We start from the raw sequence: 13,413 nt of genomic DNA, 5'->3' as shown, positions 1-13,413 counted from the left end.
ATGAGCACTGAATTTCTTTAATGTTGATATTGTAGTAGCACAAAGCAAGCAAATCACTTTATCTTTAGCAGAAACAAGGTAATATTGCAATTCCCAATCCTCATTAAAAAAATCTGTTTTCTTCCTTCAGCATTCTCTTGGTCTGCTTTGACATGATGGGTTGTTAAGCAGACAGAGTTAAAAAATACTGTTGAGCTATGCAACTATTCACAAATTCCACTTCAAACAGTGCACTACTGTCAAAAGCTGATAACAGACTGACGTACTGGACCCACATAAACTCTAGCCAACCAGCCTTATGCGATAGTGGCGCCAGTCGGGCAGGGGAAGTTAGAACTTAATCATGAGTGTAGCAGCCGTCAATATAGCCCTGTGGCTTACTAATGTTCTAATTGTGCCAGTCAATCTGGGAGGGAGGATTATTTCACTGAAACTTATTTTATTCTTTGGTATTTTAAATATGGTCATTTTAAAAATAAAATAAAAACAAAAAAGGTGAATAAAAATGTATTAATAAAAATAAAAGGATTTGTTCTGTAAAATCTGGATTCAGTCAAAAGGATGCACTTAAGGACGTAGAAGGTCACACGGGGCCTTAAGGCCACAGGTTCCCCACCCCCACTTTAGACCCTCACCCCAGAGAAACACACAGTCATACAATATTTACAATTAATTTAAGAGGTTTACAGAGCCTCTCCACTCCACTCAAAGCCCAGGGAACCAGGGTAAAGCTGTTTGGTCTTTGCAGCAAAGTGGGGCCGGCTGGCTGGGGCTCAGCGATGTGCAGCCCTGTCCTCCCTGACCCTTTTGTAATCACTGGAACTCGGGCTCTCTTTAAAGGAATACTTCCCACAGGCCAGCTGTTGATTATTGTGGTCATTTGCACTTCCTCAAACTCCTCTTGTGTACACAGAGAAGCAAACAAAACATTCTCCCAAAGCAACATTAAAGGTCTGATTTCAAACCACAAAACTATAAGAAAATGGAGATCTGTAGTCCAACCACACATATGCAGAATCACAGATGACCTGAATCAGTGTTTAGATGACAGACTCAGATGTTGGATCTACCATTTCCAATGTGAAGTGATAATTTGACATTTCTTTGCTTTCTCATCTTAGAGATATAACTCATTTTCATAATACATCTAGAGTTCTTAGTATTAAAATACAGTCATGTGCCGCATAATGTTTCGGTCAATGAGGGGTTGCTTACATAATGATAGTCCCATATTTTTACTGTATCTTTTCTGTGTTTAGCTATGTTTAGAGACACAAATACTCACCACCGCTGTGTTACAACTGCTTACAGTATTCAGTACAGTAACATGCTGTACAGATTTGAGGCCTGGGAGCCACAGGCTATACCATCTATGCCAGGAGTACAGTAGGCTATACCATATAGCCCAGATGTATAGTAGGGTTTACCACCTAGGTTTGTGTAAGTATATCCCATGATGTTCACACAATGACAAAATCACCTAATAAAATCATTCTCAGAACCTATCCCCATTGTCAAGTGACGCATGACTGTAAATTACACAGCAATTCTCCTCAGTAGCAACCTGTGACTCCAATATTAATTATCTTATTAAAGTCAAGATGAATACATGAAGAAGGACCCCAACCACATGGGGAACAAGGTTCCCATTGAAACTAACTTGGAAAGCAATACTCTTATGCAAATCCAGTGAAAATATAAAGCATGATATCCAATAAAATGTATTATAACTGCCACCAGGCCTTCATATAGACCTGGGGGTGACGGTAGGGACAGAGAGGACTCTGCCCTTTTTTCTGCCTAATTTACAGTCTCATGCTGACCCTCAAGCTTCAGAACTTGTTTACCAGGGGAAAAAAAAGAACCAGGAAATAAATGAGACTTTCACAAACCATGGAGATTAAAGAAAGGGCCAATCCTTTTCAACAGGATATCGCAGGGAACTCTGGAGAAACGCATAAGAGGTCTGACCTGTTGATAAGTCACCGGTGAGTTATTATAACAGCTTCTTTATTCTTATCTAGAAGGAGAACCACAGAGGTTCCCAACAGCCAAACTGGCCCAGATGGGGTTTGACTCTCCCACTCTCAGCACCTGACACCTTCCTTCTCTCTAGACTGTAATATATTGGTTTTCATTTCAAGGGCACTAATGGTTTCCTGGTGGCTTAAGTCTTGACACAAATATTACAGTGAAAGTGATGACCTATTTCTCTTCTTCAGTCTGTATTTTTCAAAATTTTTGTAATGTCCTAAATCATTTTATTCTCACAATAAGCCTGTAAAGTAGGTGCATTTCTACTCCAGATTGAGGAATAGTACTCTCATCCTCTCGATAAACCATATGCATATTCATTTTTAAAATTACAGTAAAGCCCAACGATACAAAAACAAAGAGAGAAATTATGAAACTGAGAGGCTTTCTTATGGTAATTAGAATTTAACAAAGTTAATAAAATTTAATAAAATCTTTAAACTGGGCATTCACAACTAAATGTGTAAGTGTAACTGTTTATGTCGAGTCCAATAGCTAAAATAAGAACAGCGAGGAATCTGGGCTACCACCATGATGTGTTACGTTCTGTAAGAGATAAAGGTCCAAGGGCAGCGTAAGAAATGATTCAAGGCAGAAATGTGCACACACACTCAGACTTTGAACCTGAGTCTGTTTTCAAACCATGAGTTAGGAAAGCTCTCTTCCCTCTACCTTTCGCTCTTTATCTAAAAGTGAGAGTGTTGCCTATTTTGAACCACAAGCCAAACAGTACACATTTTGGTCTAGTTCAATAACACTACAGTACTGAAGAAATTGATCTGACCGAAGAACTATCATCTCTAGAAAGTAGTTTAGAAAATAAGAATAAATTCCCAGCTTTCACACATTAATAAGAATACCATGCAATATAGAAATGCTATTCAACTCTACTTTCTTACTTGCTCTTCAGGATAAATTGATATGCAGCACCACAGAAGTCTCCGTCAGTAAAGCTACTTTTACATCCTACTGGCCGGCAGTACAGGTGCAGCCATGACCTCACTACAACAAATGCTCCCTTTACAGTAAATAAGGACACAGCACAGGTGCTTTCTCAAACCTACTTCACTCATGAAAAAGTCTCTACAAGAAAAGTTTGTGGAGTTGAAAATAGGGCAAGAAAGCAGAGCTCTTAAGAGGCTTTTTGTATGTTGCAAATAGTAACTACCCTTCAACTATCTTCACACAGAAAAAAATCAGCTCCTCCCAGAAAATACATGGTGAACTAACAAAATGTCCACCAAGTAAGAGGCCAGTGAACAAAAAAGTCAACTAGGCTGCAGACACAGAATGATTACTTCACTTTCCTTCTGCTGCTGGATTTAGACGACCTAAAGGTTTGTGTCACTACAGCAGGCTGTATTTTAGTTTGGACTGTCCCTGCAAGCTATGAGGATTAACTGGTAGATTTTAGGCAGAACAATGACATGATTCAATTTTATTTTTTAAAAAGTGGGTTAATTCCAGCCGCACTGTGAAAGATGCAATGAAGTACAAGGGGACAGGGAGGTATTGCAGTAAACTAGGTAAGGCAGTGCCAATGGAAAGGAAGGGAAAAAAGATGTCTCAGAGGTGGACTCGGTGGACCTGGCGACAGGGTATCAGAGGTGAGGAAAAGGCAAGGCATGTGGGCAATGAAGCAAAGGCCATGAATGTAACTTCTCACAGCCTATTAACTATAAAGGAAATTACAGTAATGTAGAGGACTCATGAGGTTAATTACAACGGAATTTCACCTCTATTTCCTTACCTTGGCAGCAGAGTTTGAGACTCCATGTGTAACATTTCTGATGAGCCCCCCGACATTTCCATACTTTATCAGTCCAGTAACCCCTTCAGAAACATCATTCAAAAGTCCCATAGGATTGCCAAGAAAATCCACTGATCCCAGAATTCGAGCTGCCTGGCTGAGGAGTTCCTGTCAAATGGAGTAAGAAGAGAAAAGTCAAATCAGCACTTGTTTATATCTGCAGATACCAGTGTCCCAAGCAAAAAGATTAGCCCTCCATTCCCATTACTACCAACAATTACCTTCATCAACGGCAAAATAATCTCCTGTCCTTTCACGGGCTCTACCCAAACTTCTCCCAATACATATATCCCTGAGATGGCTTTCGATACTCTTAGAAATAGAAAGCCAGTTGGAAGGATAAAAACAGCTATGAAATAGGAAATATTCTTTTATTTATTATTTTTTAAACATCCAGCCAAGAACGTCAGGAAATATTCTTCATGAGTATATTTATTAGCGTATGCTTCATACTCTCCTTTCCATCATTCCTACAAATAGAGAATTAATCAGCAGCAGGGAGAATTTTAACAGGAAAGTGAGAGAAGGAGGTAGATTTGTAGTTCCCCCTTCTGAGCTGTGGAGGGGGATGGGGAAGATGGAAAGACTTAACCAACCCTCCACTCTTTCTGTACTTCCAATTGCCTGGTTCCAGGTTCCGGTGACATCTGCTGTATCACTTTCCGTACAGTTAGGTAGAAATAGCGCCAGTTAGAAAAGTCAAGGAAGGAGGCAAGAAAGGAAAGGAGGGAGGGAGACAAGGAAGCAAGAACAGAATATATTTCAACTCTGAAAGCTAATAAATTTGATGTGATCCTAACCTATCTATTCATTGAAAAGTATGCGCTGGCTTTACATTTTGGTCTTTGCAGTCTGGATAACAAATGGAAAATGTTCAACTTGATTTAAAAAAATTTTCAAGTTCAACTCAAGGGCAGTTCAATCTCATAGGCTCTAAGAACACTGGTGTGGTTGTTGAAAGTAGGCCCATGCCTGGTAAATAAAGAGCTCACAGTATTTTGTGTTATTATTAAAGCATCAATTTAACCATTAAGAGTTGTGACTAACTTAGTGGAAGCCCCTGGGACTAGCTCTAAAGGACAACACTAACAGCTCATAAGTCAAATGTACTGTCTTAGGATTTTCTTGTAAATGGGCTTCAAGGGATGTGACCTGACTCATAACACAACAGAGCTGAAATGTTTAACTGGGCTCTCAATAGTAATGTCTTAGTAACCAAAATTTCCAAACAACTAAAACAAACATTCTCCTTATGCTCCAGCCAATAAGCACTTCTCCAAAGCTCACCTCCTGGAAATGTTTGAGGATATCATTGATGATGAACTCCTTGGTCTCATAGGGATGTACACGAGTGAATGGATCCAAATTAATCACAGCATCTTCAAACCGAATCAAAGGAAATCCCAAGGTGCTTTTGAGGGCCTAATTAGGGAAGAAAGGAAATTATATACTGTAGCCATATGATGGCCTTCCAGGGTACTATAATTCTAGATTCCATAAAAGCCTCAAGTCATGTTAACTTTTCAATCAGAGTCAAGGTTTTGACATTTATAAATAAGGATTTTCCCTATAATCATAAAAGTAAAATATTAGGAAAATACACACACGCACACACACACACCCAAAGTCACATATATCACACAGAAATAAACAGGCCAGGCGCGGTGGTTCACGCCTGTAATCCTAGCACTCTGGGAGGCTGAGGCGGGTGGATCGTTTGAGCTCAAGAGTTTGAGACCAGCCTGAGCAAGAGCAAGACCCTGTGTCTACTAAAAATAGAAAGAAATTATATGGACAACTAAAAATATATATAGAAAAAATTAGCCAGGCATGGTGGCGCATGCCTGTAGTCCCAGGTACTCGGGAGGCTGAGGCAGGAGGATCGCTTGAGCCCAGGAGTTTGACGTTGCTGTGAGCTGGGCTGACGCCATGGCACTCTAGCCTGAGCAACAGAGTGAGACTCTGTCTCAAAAAAAAAAAAAAGTAAAAGAAATAAACAGTTAGCTTCATGGCATAATTTCTTTTGGTCTGTTTTGTACTTGTGTGTTTATTATGTTTTACTTTTTCACTGACATTTACCACACATACAGAAAAGGGTACTAATCAAATGTATAGTTCAATAATTTTTACCAAAGTGAACACAATGATGTAACCGCCACCCAGATCAGAAAGTAAATTATTATCCCCATCTTGGAAACAGACCCCTCCCCATTTGCAGACTCCCACTCACTACTCCCTCCTTCTTTCCCAGAGAGAACCACTATCATGACTTACATCATCACAGATTAGTTTTTCCTGCTTTGAATTGTATATAAATAAGATCATTAGTATGTAGTTTGTTGTAGGTGGCTTCTTATAGACAGTATAACTACGTGAGATTCATTAGGTTAATGCATATAGCTGCAGTTTATTAATTTTCATTGCCATATAATATTCCACTCTATAAGTAAAACACTATTTAATCATTACTGTTAATAAAAAGTTGGGTTGTTTGAAATTTTTCGCTATTATGAATAATACTACGAATATTACCAGACACGTCTTCTGGGGCACATATTTATGCATATTTCTTAGATATATACCTGGGAGTAGAACTGTTGGGTCATAAAGAAAGGACATGTTCAACCTTCATATAGACTGCCAGTTTTCTAAAGCAGTTGAACCATGTACGCTCCTCCAGCAGTCTACAGAAATCCTTGTTATTCTACATCCCTCATCAACACGTGGTATAGGTAGCTTTTTAAAAAAACAGATATTCTGATGGGTGTGTAATAGTACTTCAGTGTGGTTTTAATGTTCATTTTCCTGTTGACAAACGAGATTAAGTACCTTTTAGTATGCATGTGGCTATTTGGATATCTTTTTTTGTGGAGTGCCTATGCAAGTCTTTTGCTCATTTTTGTAGTGAGTTCCTGTTTTTTTCTTACCGATTTGTAAGAGTTTTTCTTATGTATTCTGCATATAAGTTCTCTGTTGAACAGATGTATTACAAATATCTTTTCCCATTCTATGACTTGTCTTATTACTCTTAAAATGGTGTCTTCTAATGATCAGACATTCTTAATTTTAAGGAAATCCACCTTGTCAATCTTTTCCTTTATGGTAAGAGCTTTCTGTGTCCTGGTTAAGAAATTACTATCAGCTCGGTGCAGTGGCTCACACCTATAATCACAGCACTTTGGGAGGTCAAGATAGGAGGTTCACTTGAGGTCAGGAGTTTGAGACCAGCCTGGGCACATAGTGAGACCCCATCTCTACAAAAAAATAAGAAAAATTAGCTGGGTGTGGTGGCACATGCCAATAGTCTCAGCTCCTCAGGAGGCTTAGGCAGGAGGATCACTTGAGCCCAAGAGTTCGAGGCTGCAGTGAGCTAGGATCATGCCACACTGCACTCCAGGGTGACAGAGTGAGACCCTGTCTCTAAAAAATAAAAAAGAATTAAAACAAAGAAATTGTTATCTACACCAAGGTCATAAAGATACTCTCACGTTTACTTATAGAAGTTCTATTGTTTTACTCTTCACATTTGAATCTATAATCTACTTAGACTTGATTTTTATGTACGGTGTGAGGTAGAGATGAAGATTCATTATTTCCCAGTGGATATCTACTTGACTAGTATTTACTGAAAACAGCATCCTTTCCCCTACTGCAGTACAGCGCAAACTTTGTCATAAGTCAAGTGACGGTATTTATCCATTTCTGGATTCTCTTTTCCGATTTACTTTGTTTTGTTTTCTACCTAATACCATACTCTATTAATTATTGTACTTTTGTAATTACGTTTGAAATCCAATAGAGTAAGCTCTTCAACTTTGCTCTTTTTCTTCAGGATTACTTTAGCTACCCTTTGTGCTTTTCAATTGCATAAAAATTTTGGAATTTGCCACAAAAAATTACTGGAATTTTCACCAGGACTGTATTGAATCTGTAGATCAATTTGAGGAACAATGACAATTTTACAATAATGAGGCTTAACATAGCATATTTCTTCATCTATTTAGGTCTTTAATTTCTTTTAATAATGTTTAATTGTTTTCTGTGTAGAGGTCTTGTACATATTTTGTTTGATTTATTCCTAGGTATCTGTGGTAGGTTAAAAATGGCCCAAAATTCTTTGCATCTTTTCCTATCAAGAGGTGGAGTCTACTTCCCCCTAGTTTGAATCTTTTTCATTTTTCTTTCCAGTTCTTATACCTTTTATTTCTTTGTTTAGAAAAAAAAAAAAAAAATCTTCCTTGCCTTCTTCCCTTGGCTAGGATCTCTAGTATAACAGTGAACAGAAGTGGTGATAATGGGCATCCTTCCCTTATCTCAAGGAAAAGCTTTTAATGTATCACCAATGAGGATGACGTTTGCTGTTGCTTTTTCATAGATACACTTTATCATAAGTGGATGCTGAATTTTGTCAAATGACTTTTGAGATAATCATATTTTTTCTCTTTCGTTTTGCTGATGTGAATTAAAACATTTATTTGCAAATGTTAAACAGTATTCCTGGAATAAATACAATTGAGTTATGATATATTATCCTTCTTATATATTTCTATATTTGATTTACTAATATTTTGTTGAGATTTCTTGCTTCTATATTCATGAACAAGTACTAGTCTATAATTTCCTTTATTATTTGATAGCTTTTTAAAGATAAATTATAGTATTCTGGTAAACTTCTTGAACATATAGTTATTTTAAATTCTGGGTCTGAAAATGTCAACATCCAGTTGACCTATGGGTCTATTTCTAGTGTTTGTTTTTTTTCTTGGCCCTATCTCTCTGTAGGCCTGGTAATTTGTTACTGAATGCACTATTTTGTATGAAAACTTGTAAAGACTTTTGATGAGTCTTCAACTTCTGACAGGTAGTTAGAGTAAGAGGCATAATGTCTTAATCCAACCAGGGTTTGGGTTTTCTCAAGGCTGGGTTTCAATCTTTTAAAGTCCTGGTCTATTTCAGTCCTTATGAGGCCAGGCTGGTGTAGTCCCTTATCAATCTCAACCAAAAACCAGTGCTATTCCTCCACAGTACCGTAAAACTGCTAAAAGATCTACTTAGTTCTTCAGCCTCTCAGCTGCCACTTTTTGCTTGGCTTCTCTCAGACTATGTCACTTAGAAATTGGCAAATTCCTCAAGAAATAAAGCAGCTCAGACTACTGGGGTCTGTTTTCTGCCTGTCCCTTCTCTGTAAGATATTAGCCCTTCAGTTATCAGCTCTCAGTAGCAATGAAGCTTAACCCGTGCTTTCCCAACTCTATGACTGCCAAAAGCCTTCTGTGGATTCTCTGCCCTTTGGCAGCTGCTTCCTGCTTGGCTTCTTTACCTTTCTCCCTGTAGTGCTTAGAAATCAGAAAAAGTCTCAAGAATAAAAGCAAAATAAATGTTGGGCTCACCTTACTGAGTTTCTCTCCTCTCATAAATTTTGGAATCTCAAGTCCTGGATGTCTTGGTAACTTTCCAACGGCTTCAAACAGACCTTTTTTTCCCCCCTATCTAGCTTTTCTTGAAGTTCTCAGCTAGCTTGGGTCTGCCTGAAACCAGTTAACAATTTCTGGATATGGGTCTATTTTCTGATTATATTTTTATTTAACATGATTGATACCTTCAAGGTGTTTAGAAGGCATGCCAAATACTCTTCTTTATTGAATGTGAAAAAACATTTTTTCATGGTAATAACACCAGTAAATCTCTGATCCACTTGGAATTTATCCTTATGTAGAGTGTAAAGAATAAATCTAATTTCATATTTTTCCATATTGTTATTTAGTCTAATACCATTATTAAAAAGCCTACATATTCCCCCACTGAATTAAAATGTCTTTATTGTATATTAAAACTTCATGTATAATTTAATGGAATTTCTATTTGATTTTCTCATTTATTTTTTAATCTTTTTGCATATATTTTCAGAGGCTGCCTTAAATTCTTTTAGAGCAAGAGTATGCTTAATTGAAAATAAATCATATAATGGAAGAAAAGATGGATGAAATTTTTGAAAAACAGAGTGGAAAAGTTTTTTTGTGACTCAAAATTCAGATTCAAAAAGGCAAGACTGATATATTTGACAACATAAAAATAAAAAGTTCCTGTATGACTAAGTACACACAAACACACACATCTCCAAAAGCAAAGTAAAAAGATGAATAAAATATTGAAAAAAATACTTGAAACTTTTATCAGACACAAAACTTTAACAGAGTTTTCTAAAATTAGAAAAGATAAAAGGCCAATAACCTGACAGAAAAATAAACGAGTGATAGAACCAGACAGTTAAGCCAGAAAAAAATGGCCCATTAACATATGGGTTAGGGAAAGAAGAAGTAGAATAAAAGAAAACAGTGAGAAAGACAGGGAAGCAACCAACAGAGTTAAGAGAAGAATCAGAAAGGACCCACGTGAAGAACAGGGAGGTCAGCAATATCACAAATGGCAGAGGACTCTTACAAAGATAAGGACAGAAAAAAGGCCATTGTATTTGGTGCCGTGAGAAGTCACTGATAACCTACTACTAAATAATTTCAGAACCAAACATTTTAGAGATTAAGAGCAACCTTGAGTTAATTCAGCCTAACATTCTTATTTTTCTTTCTGTATAAATAAAACTGCAGAAAAGTGGATGGCCTAAATTCACGTAGCTAGCTATTAGTAGACCTCAGACTTGAACATGTTCATTTCACAATAGCAACAAACTCCCAGGTAGAAAGTGTGAAAGTCAGAATGGAGGACTATGATATTTTTCCTGAAATCTGCTATCCATTCACCCATGCCTCACCCCGACCCATGATGAGTGACCATAAAGTTAAGTGGGCATGCCTAGTTTTCCTCCTTCCACAGACAAAGAAACCGAGGCTCAGTGAGTTTAACTGCTTTGCTTAGAGCCACAGGATAGCTATGGGGGAAAGCCAGCTCAGCACTTTGTGTTGCCGGTACCACTCTGAGCACGACTTTCTTCTCAGAGAAGAGGAAATGAGATCAAAACAAAGACTCAAGGTAAAAAGCTTTTTAACCCCACTTCCTCAATGCAACCAAACACTGAAGAAGAACCACACATAGTAACAAAGACTCTGAAACCTCCACTCGGTTGTCAAAACCTCCATGATAAACACTATTTCCATTCTGAATGACTAAAGGTGCTTTGTCTGAACCAAGGGAATATTCTGGCCCTTAAGTAAAAATGATCTTTACTAGTCATTTACTGCTCTTGAGACTCCCGCATTTGAAAAAGCTGAGCTACGGCCTATTGGTGTGAGTTACTCTGCCACCTTCAGGTAGATCCGGTCAGTCAAAGCAGACGAGACGAGAGGGAAAGAGCCAAACGGGGTTTTTTCTTGTAGAACTAAATGACTAATCAAATACAGTAGTATACAAAGTTGATGCTTATTTGCTCAAGTAGCAGTTTCCTGTTATAAAATGGATTCTAGAGAAAGCAATCCTGTGCTTATAAATTCCTAATAAAAATAGGAAACTGTCTATTCCTATCTCCCCAGGAAAAAAAAAAAAAAATGCTGAAGTCTTCCAGAAACTTTATAGAGTTGAAAGAAGAAATACCTGTCTATATACCATAAGGTCTCAGATCACAAGCTATTCCCTCAGCCATGTCCCTTCCTTTCTTAGTTTATCCTGCACTAAACAAAACTGTCTGGAATTCATTCTTTAAAGGTTTATTTATGGTACATAGAGACTGTTTATGTGAAGCAGGGTATTTGCCTATTTCCCTCTTGGGACAATGTTTAAAACTACAGGGATATTTCCCTCTCTGGCACTTTCTGAAATACAATTAACAATACTGGATCTTTTTTCCTTTTAACAAATCTGGTTTTTATTTAGGGAGGGGAGGAAAAAAGTAAAGGGTCTGAAGTTTCCCAACAAATTATTTCAAGCCTTGAGAAGACAGTTTTAGGCTTTTTAAATAGTGTCTTTGTTTGAAATTCCCCCTTACCCCCACCCTCTCACTCTGACCATTAAAATGTGGGGTTTCTTCCAAACTAGATTGCTCAATTAAAGCCCTTCCTTTGTAATACCCCAATGCTCTAAATGGAAAAAGGGCTGCTGTAGGCCACCTTGTGAAACCTTTTAAAGGTTCCTGGCTGCTTTTGATCTTTAAAAAAACGAAAAACACATAGAAACTACCTGGCATTTTCAATATTACTATGCCACGCTGTAGCCTGCGAACTTGGGAGAATAATGGAGAGAAGGAGGAATGGGGGAGGAATGCTGCACTTTCGTCTCTGCATTTGGGAAATGGGACTATTACCTCCCCCTTCTTCCAACACAGAGTAAGGAATCCAATTGAGATAGCAGATGTGAAATTACTCTGAGTCCTTTTGAACAGACACTATATCTGGCAACAATGTACCCTCAGTGTAAACCTGAAGAGACTTCCCTCTGAGATTTCTGACAGCCTCACTTCTGGCCTGGAGTCAGGAGAATCAAGATAATTATTCCTTCAATACCAAAGACATGGTTACCTTTTAGTCAGACTCTTGTGATTCCTGTTCAGGGATAGGACTCCATTTTCTAAGCACATACTTTTAGCCATTATATATTCATCTAAAAGAGCATATTGCCCTTTCTAAGAGCTACTAATAAAGGCGTATTACTCTGTTAGGAAACTCTTTGAATAAATGACATTATTTTATGAGTCCCAGACTCCACCAGGAGAACTCAAGACACAGTAAAACGGTGCCTTCCATAAGCTGAGACTGTAACTCTGAAGCGCCCTGCTGGAAACATCACCTCACTGCACTCAGGATGCCCCCCACCCCCCTGCACCTCATAAAGTGGCTGCTCCATTTAATTTATTTAACAATGATTTGAAAAATGCCTTGAAAATGTTCCTTCAATACAGCGCCAGACGAAACATTCGACCTAAGTGATTTCCAGCTTACTGTACGCAGAATGCAACACACAAGCATCAATACCGTGCAACTGGGGGACTGAAGCTACTTCAACTGCAGAAAATCATGCAGATTTTGTCAGTCTGGGGAAGTTTTCTGCTGGGAATAATTTGAAAGGAATAGGTAAGTGTCTGTGTTTCTTAGTAAGATGATTTTAAAAACAAGAAGTCCTCAACTCTCAGGAACTGCTTAACATTGGTTTGTTGGGCGAGTGCCAAGTGTTCTGGGGGAATATATACTTTATCAAACAAACCCATTCCAAAGGGTCACATAAGTCAAGTGGATACTTGTGGATATTAGCAAGATAGTGGTTTTCCCATGGTTTTCCCCTTACTCCCATGCTAACTATAAGTATCTTCAATCTCCTGGGAAACATGAAATTAAAGCAAATTAAGCAGATAGGGCTGTGAGTGGAGAAGGGCACACTGCACCATTTTAGGGTGGGTGCAGGAGCAATTACTGCTCACTGGACCTGACCAGCACCCCCAGCCACTTGTCCCCAGCTTGCCACCCCAATGAAGCAGTTACCCTTGCCCTACCCTTATCCAAATTATGATCTGATGTTGACCAGACTACTGTCTCATTACCTATAAGTCTATTTCAGAAGCTGTGAGTTGGGAGACCACGGGCGGCCACATGAGGCCCACACATGGGTTTTGTTAGGCCCACAAGTTT

At 38.3% G+C, this 13,413-nt stretch overlaps 1 protein-coding gene across 1 annotated transcript in view; it reads right to left on the bottom strand.

Moving 5' to 3' along the window:
• Window positions 1-13,413, bottom strand: part of VPS13D (vacuolar protein sorting 13 homolog D) — a 248,113-nt gene that overhangs the window by 83,282 nt on the left and 151,418 nt on the right. The window contains exons 64-65 of the mRNA XM_069479363.1: window positions 5,132-5,266; window positions 3,785-3,952 (exon numbers count right to left, since the gene is read on the bottom strand). Of these exons, the coding sequence (XP_069335464.1) occupies window positions 3,785-3,952; window positions 5,132-5,266 (303 nt within the window). The remainder of the gene's footprint in view (window positions 1-3,784; window positions 3,953-5,131; window positions 5,267-13,413) is intronic.

Source organism: Eulemur rufifrons, chromosome 8 (assembly GCF_041146395.1).
Source record: "Eulemur rufifrons isolate Redbay chromosome 8, OSU_ERuf_1, whole genome shotgun sequence".
In the NCBI taxonomy this organism is placed as follows: Eukaryota; Metazoa; Chordata; class Mammalia; order Primates; family Lemuridae; genus Eulemur; species Eulemur rufifrons.
The sequence above is the reverse complement of the archived record's forward strand: the minus strand, read 5'-3'. Positions and strand labels throughout refer to the sequence as shown.